General features: G+C 39.4%; 1 protein-coding gene across 1 annotated transcript; it reads right to left on the bottom strand.

Annotated features, from left to right (window-relative positions):
• Nucleotides 1-208: 208 nt before the first annotated feature.
• Nucleotides 209-1,802, bottom strand: LOC135783671 (doublesex- and mab-3-related transcription factor A1-like). The gene is made up of 2 exons (XM_073813677.1): nt 1,291-1,802; nt 209-1,130 (listed from the first exon to the last, which is right to left on the bottom strand). The coding sequence occupies exons 1-2, from the start codon at nt 1,778-1,780 to the stop codon at nt 415-417; spliced, it is 1,206 nt and encodes a 401-aa protein (XP_073669778.1). The 5' UTR covers nt 1,781-1,802; the 3' UTR covers nt 209-414.
• Nucleotides 1,803-7,205: the final 5,403 nt, after the last annotated feature.

Genomic DNA, 7,205 nt, shown 5'->3' with positions numbered 1-7,205 from the left:
CAAAAGCATTAGTTATCTAAAAATATTAGGTAAACCCTACTTTCTAAGTTCTTTTAAGCTAAAGATTCGACGTAACCATAATTTGTGTTACTTTATAGACATAACATTTCGTACAGATACGAATCAAACAGTTTTATGTAAGTTTTATTAACAAAATGGGAGATTTTTAAATATGCATAAACATGTTTACATTACATTTACATTCATGCATTTGATAGACCCTTTAATATTCAATTAGACTTCACATCATATTCAATCTACACATTATCAGTTTGTGTTTCTAGCACGATGCTCTAACCGGTGAGCTATTTAGTTAAAAATGAAATAAGGTACAAACATAGCCTAGATTGAGGCACCAGCTTTACAGAAATATAATTATTTCATTTGCTGAAAGTGTTTTTGGGTGTGTTTGGGTTATTTGCCATGGTTGAGGGTGGGGTACAGGCTCCGGGGGTTGAATGTGTCTTTTGGGTAAGGCAGGTCCCGCAGCACACCGCCGAACGAATATCCTGTTGGGGACCGCAGGGTCATCGCTGGCAGAAATCCAGATGCCAGGTATGGTGGAATAAAGTTTGGAGTTGAATAGGTGAGCCGCAGCGGGCCGATCGCAAACCGAGGGTTTAACCCCAACAAGCCTTCAGCACTTAAAGACTTAGTGGATGACGATTGGAGGGAAGAGAAAGCCGATTTTGAGGTGAAATGTCTCAGTGGATCTTCTGTGAAATGAATGGCATTTGAGATGGGCAGGTTTTCAGACAGCGACGTAACACCGCTGTTTGAGCTCTGATCCTCCGGACCACCGAGCACCACTTCGATGGCCTTCACGATGTCTCCCGAACAGCTCTTAAGAGCCGACTCAAGAGCGTCTGCTTTCACGTGAGGGAAGATCTTCTTCAGAACTGCGGTGGGGTTTGGCCTGCTCATCTCCAACAGCTCTTCTTTAGATTTCTCAGACTCAACGCCAGACTCTAAATCTGAGGAGATGTGTGAGAGATGATCCAGACAAGGTGACATGCTTTCATTTAACGGGTCGTTTTCTCTGGGTGGAGAGATCACCGCAGGTGTGTGAGGGGCAAACAAAGCCCGATTCATGAACCCAGCAAACACACTGCACTTACTCAGAGGTCTTTCTGCAAAAGTTAAGTAAAAATAATGTTAAACCACAAAACACTGAATTTAAATCAATCTAGAGCCTTTTCATATCATAGAAGATTCTTTAAAAGTGAAGGATAAATATCACAGATTATTGCTGTACCTGATGTTGTTTCTTAAATTTTACTTGTGGTTTACTGCAGTTTAATCTATGCATATGAGTATCGTCTGTATTCTCGTGTATAATGCAATAAAATAATAAAAACATTGTTTCGTATGTTAGCACAAATATCTGAAAATCAATGCACGTACCGTCTTTAAACGTATCCGCACTGTAGGCTTCAAACGCGGGCGAGGCGGAAGAGCTCATCGGTGTTATGGACGGGCTCATGCCGCTCTCGGTCGCACCTGTGGCGGGATAAACCATCTGCAGCTCCTCCTGAGCCTGCTGCCTCCGCAGGGCAACCTGCGCTGCCATGACGCGCTGTCTCTCCGCGATTAATGCGCATTTTACGCACGCGCAGTCCCGCCAGCGGCAGAAGCGCTTGTGACCCTTCAGAGCTGAAACCAGCCCGTGATTCCTGCAGCGGGCGCATTTCGGGCTGCGCGGGTAACTCCTGTCCTCCGGACGAAGAAAAAGCGCCGGGTGCGGTGAGAGGAGAGAGAAGCGTCCTGTGCTCGACTCCATCAGCAGCTGAGAGAGAAAACAAATCAACTGGTGAAGAAGTGAATGAGCTGAAGATTTAATACTGCAAGTGACAAAAGAGAAACAGGACACCCGACACTCCCCTTCACTTCCCTGCATTACTTTCATCTCAATGAGTTTATGAGTCTCCTACATTAAGAGCTGAAACTTTAATCTTCTTTATTTAAATGTTCTGTGTGTGTGTGAGTAACTTACATCAGTAATTCTGGTCATTAACTCTTTCATCTGTAAAGTTCATCTGATTATGAAAACTAAAACCTTTCTTTCTTTTTTATTTAATTATAGTTTCACTGATTGTAATTTTTTGTGCTAATGAAAATCACATATCTGGTGAAGACTTCAATGTGCAAAACATTATATTTGTTAAATACAGCTTTTGTAACAAAAATAATTGTGTATGGACATTCAAAGTCATACAAGTTTGAAAGGCATGATGGCATTTTAATAAACTACACCTTTAAAATAACCCATAACTTTATGAAAGATAGCCACATGATAGGTCTTCTTATTTTGTCTCATCTACATTAATGCTCTTTTCTAGGCTTTATTTAATTCAGAGAGAAAATATTTCCAACACACATTTCCAAGCTGATTCTCTTTCTGGTATTTGCATTCAGTTGGCTGCTGTGACGCCCGTGTCGTGTGATGCTCTTCTGGGAGAGAGGCAGAAAAGAAAACCAAGGTTTTTATCACATTCTTCTCCATCTGTGTCTTATCACTGAATGCTACAGATCTTATCTGAACCCACGCTGTGTTTCTACACGGATGATCAACAGAGTGCCACTATAGCAGACGTGTGTGTGTGTGTGGGATCTTACACAGCATGAACTTAACTAAAACTAAACACTGATCTACACCTATCATCGTTCCAAGCGTTTCTTTCCAATATGTCCAGAACTATGATTCCCAAACATAAATGTAGGAGATCAGTTCAGGCCCAAATCGTAATCTCGTCATCATAAAAAGTACAAATAACCAACGTCTCGCAGAAGCTTCAGAAGATGGCAGCCACTGTCAGGACTTCACGCAGCTTTCAATAACCTGTCATGTAAATCTGTAGATGTGTGTTCTTGCCATGTGTCCGTTTTCAAAATTTTCTAGTCTGACATTAATGACAAGTGAGATCCAGCAGTGTGACGGCTTCTAACTGGACCAACAAGCAACAATCAAGTGTACAGAACCCAACTTCAAGTCAGTTGAAGCTCCTGTTTGCTCTCTCTCTTGTTCTCTCTCTGTCTCTCTCTCTTTCGATTGTATGCTGTCACTGAGGCAAGATACAAGTGAGGGTCCCTGATAGATCATATCTGTTCTTAAGACCACCAAAATACAAAAGAGGATAAAGACTTAAAGTTCAGACAGAAGAAACCAAATTATGCACACACACGCGGGCGCACACAAACACAATTGGTATTGTAAAAAAGCCAGAAATGCTTTCTCTTGAGTTTACACATAAATCACATTTATAGGTTAAATTCAAGCACTTTAAGGCAGCTTCACAGAAAATACATTTTAGATCAAACAGTAGGGACACAAAAAGCATTTACAGGAAACAAAGGAAAAGAACTGACAGAAAATGATCAAATAATTGCCAGTAAAATTGGAAATGCAATTTAAACTTGATAGTATGTGTGTCTTAATAGAGTGATTCTTAAAACTTTTATCGAGCATCCCCAGAACCTCTGAATCTACTGGCAAAATCAAATAATCGCATCAAAATCCTTTCATCTGTGCTCACAATCAAACAATGCTTAGTTTCAGGTGAAACATACAGGCAGTCAATATATAAAACTCTACAGAGCCTTCATTAGACACAAAATAACATCTAGGACATTTGGTTGTTTATTGTTTACTATAAGTCCTGCAAATACAGTACTAGTAAGTTTTGAATGTCTATACTGTATATCTAGCACTTGTGTCTTGTAAAAATTCAGCAGTCCAACTGCATAATCTCAAATTGGGATTGGGAAAAACTCAAAATGAAAATGATGTTACAGGACTCAACAAATGTGAAACTGCAAAACCAAGTCAATAAAAAAATTCTGTCTCTGTTCAGATTTTTTAACTCGCGCGTTTCCCGTGGCAACGCTTCATTTGAGCGAAATGCACTATCCGCGCCGCGCGTTCCACACCGCAGGATACCTAATCGCGTCTTTGCATTGACTTAACATGTAAATCACTCGCGCTTGCTGCCTCTTCCGCATCTGGCGTGAACCCTGCATAAGGGGCTCAAATGCCGTAGCCTCTGCTTCTGCATTGTTGTTTGCGTTGACGTGCAATTACACATGCAGACCACTAGAAGGCAGTATCCACGCATGTAACCTATAGCAGTGCAACAGCCAAAGAAGAAGTAATATGACCAGTAAACCCATAGATATGTATATAAAGGCTAGATGGCTCGTCCGCGCTGATGGCCAATTGAGTTGAACGTCCGCATTTTGGCGGCCATCTTAGGACAGGGCGCTCGCTCACTCGTAGCATTGAGTTTTAATGATGCAGGTACTTTTAAATGACCATAACTTGCTTAATTTTTTACCGATTTTCAAACGGATTGGTTTGTTATAAACGTCAAAGATTTACCTATGACACTGAATACGTATACTAAAAATAAATAAAAAATTAATGAAACATGTTAAAGCATCCATAATTATAGCCACGTTAATAACGTTTGTAAAAAACCAAACCGTTTGTAAATCCGTCAAGAATTCAGCAAGTTACGAGCATTTTAGTTGGCGTATGTCACTCACCTTCCGTCCACAGCAGCAGGGAGCAGCACTATGGCAGCACTGACCTAAGATGGCCGCCAAGTGACGACACAGCTGACTCCGCCTTGAGCCATCTAGCCTTTATATACATATCTATGAGTAAACCCACAAACAGGGCTTTGAACCAGATTTTTTCCCCAATTGGTTCGTTCTGAACAGAAACAGTATTTTAACATTTTCGGTTCAACTCTAAAGTTGACGTTCCTGATTAGGTTAGAACAAAAAATAAAGTTCCCGAACCGGTTAATAACGTTCCATATTAGCTGTGGGACATACAAATAAGTAGGCTGATCATTAGGACATTAAACTTAAATTATTAGTCTACATAGTTTTCCTTAAGTCTCTACCTTGTCATTAAACATTAAAAAAGTCTACATTATGTAAGCGGCATAACTGTAATTCTGACATGCCTACATTTGTTGAGTGCACTTAAACACACGCACACACACACGCAAGCCTTTAAAACACGTGCAAATGATCAACTTTCACCCTATTTTAATTTGCGTATTAATCTGCAAATCGCATGTGAGCCGAACTGTGGGTCGTGATCTGTACGGATCACGGATCAACTGCAATTCGTTACACCCCTAATTAGTTAAAAAAAAACCATCTTGAAATACTTGGTAGCCTACAATATTTACCTCTGATGATTGAGCATTAGAGACTTAGGCTTGAGTAGGCTACTTGCTGGTGGCAAGCTTCTCATTTCTCCGATAAGTCAACGACGACTGGAAGTGAACTTCACAGAGTATTGCGCAGAAATCTTGTCAAAGAACGGAAAAAATAACGGTATTAACCGGTTACCATTATTTTCAATAAACGGTTCTGTTTATTAAAAAAGTTGTGTTAAGAGAACGCACAAGACATTTTAAGTAAGACATTTAACTGTTTTTCTTTGAGCTCAAAGATAAAGAGAAATCAACTATCAGATAAACAGACAAGGTAAGATTAATCTCTGCATCTCATGCTGGGCGTTATGGGCAACAATTATGTGTCTGATATACACAAACCATCTGCACTTATCTGACTGCTGGCAGCAGCAGGATCAGACGCAACACACTAGCAAAAGCAATCTACGAAAAAGAGATCTGATGTGTAGCCTTGATATTCAGGGTCAAATCAAAATTGATAACTGTGTTATTTTTCCCCCACGTACACTAAGAGAAATGACTTCAAGAGTGATTCCAGATCACCTTTATGTAGCAGAAATCCTAAACCACAGCAATGAAAAGATCATCATCTTAATCCCAATCATTCCAATTATATGTACGTACTGCATGTTGTTGCATGTCAAAAGTCCCAATTTGCATACGCTGCTCCCCACCCCAATGCAAGTGAGTTTTATCATCTTGTCAGACAGTAATGGTGAATCTTAGATCGTGAATTACTGCAAGTCTGTCCGTGTGGTGTCAAACTAGATACATGTTCTTTTGTTGATGACGTTGTCACAGCCACAGGAGACAAACTGTCTGAGAGGAGACTCATATCAGTGCACTCATGTGAAACTCATGTGCTTTTCCTTCAGGTAATGTAAACAGCTCACTTAATTCCTGTGTTTGCCCGACTGAAAGGCAACTGTGCAACTCCAGGTAAAAATAACCCTATATTTGAAACTACTACAAAGCAGTGGTGGTCTGCCATGGCCAACAAAGCCTTGTCTGCTGCTGGCCTAAAGAAGACTATCTGAACCACTGATTTATATTTGAATCTATTTGGTTACACTTTATTTTGATAGTCCACTTTAGACATTCTACTAACTATAAATAACTTTGCAACTTCATTTCAACTAACTTTCAACAATTTGCAACTATACGTCAACTAACTATCATTAGAGTATTAGTAGACTGTAAGAGTTGGGGGAAGAGGTTTGGGTTAGTGGAATAAGTTGACATGTACCTGCAAAGATACTTATAGACAGTTGAATGTCTGTTGAGATATCATCACGATAAAGTGTTAGTAGATATTAAGCAGACAGTCTACTAATTCTCTAAAGATTGGTAGTTGATAAGTAGTTGCAAAGTTACTTATAATTAGTAAAATGTCTAAAGTGGACTATCGAAATAAAGTGTGTTACCATATATTTTTTTCCATGAATGTGTATTAAATAAATCCCATAACAGTCTATTGTCTTAATTTCATAGCTTTTCTCTTGGTTGCGCTAGCTGTTTCCAGTAGTGTATATTTATGATGAGCATTATATGAGCATTTGTCCAATCATATTTCAGCCAGCGGTTGACATCATGCGTTGTCAGGGTCAAAGAAATCTGCCTAGGCCTTCAGAATAAACAGTGCGGGTGCCTTCAGCTTAAGATAAATGGCAATACAATTTCTTGAATATTACTTTTTTAATAGTAAACCTTTGAAAAACTCTTTGCATTAAATTTGAATAATAGACTGTCAACAACGTGATTTGTTATACCTTGATTCTTCAAAACACTTTGTGTGATATGTTATGTCTGATAACATGTTAGTAGGTCCAGTTTGTTTGTTTCCTGACCGGACTATATACGGGGGAACACAAGGGATAGGATGTTTGCTGTACTTAAGTGTGCTTGGAAGAGGTTTTGAATAAAAGCTGAGTTAGTGCAGAAGCTTGTGTTTTATTTGAATAAGGTTTTTTGTAAGCTTTTTCAAGAACCATTTAT

The sequence above is a fragment of the Paramisgurnus dabryanus genome, chromosome 2 (genome assembly GCF_030506205.2).
Source record: "Paramisgurnus dabryanus chromosome 2, PD_genome_1.1, whole genome shotgun sequence".
NCBI classification, from domain to species: domain Eukaryota; kingdom Metazoa; phylum Chordata; class Actinopteri; order Cypriniformes; family Cobitidae; genus Paramisgurnus; species Paramisgurnus dabryanus.
Note: the sequence above shows the minus strand (reverse complement) of the source record. Positions and strands in the feature narration are given on the sequence as shown.

Excerpts from the sequence above, each read along its gene's own strand:
- LOC135783671 (XM_073813677.1), bottom strand. The coding sequence starts at position 1,780 with ATGGAGTCGAGCACAGGACGCTTCTCTCTCCTCTCACCGCACCCGGCG. Across the intron at positions 1,131-1,290 it reads TATGCATAGATTAAACTGCA|AAAGACCTCTGAGTAAGTGC; the intron begins GTAAACCACAAG and ends TAACTTTTGCAG.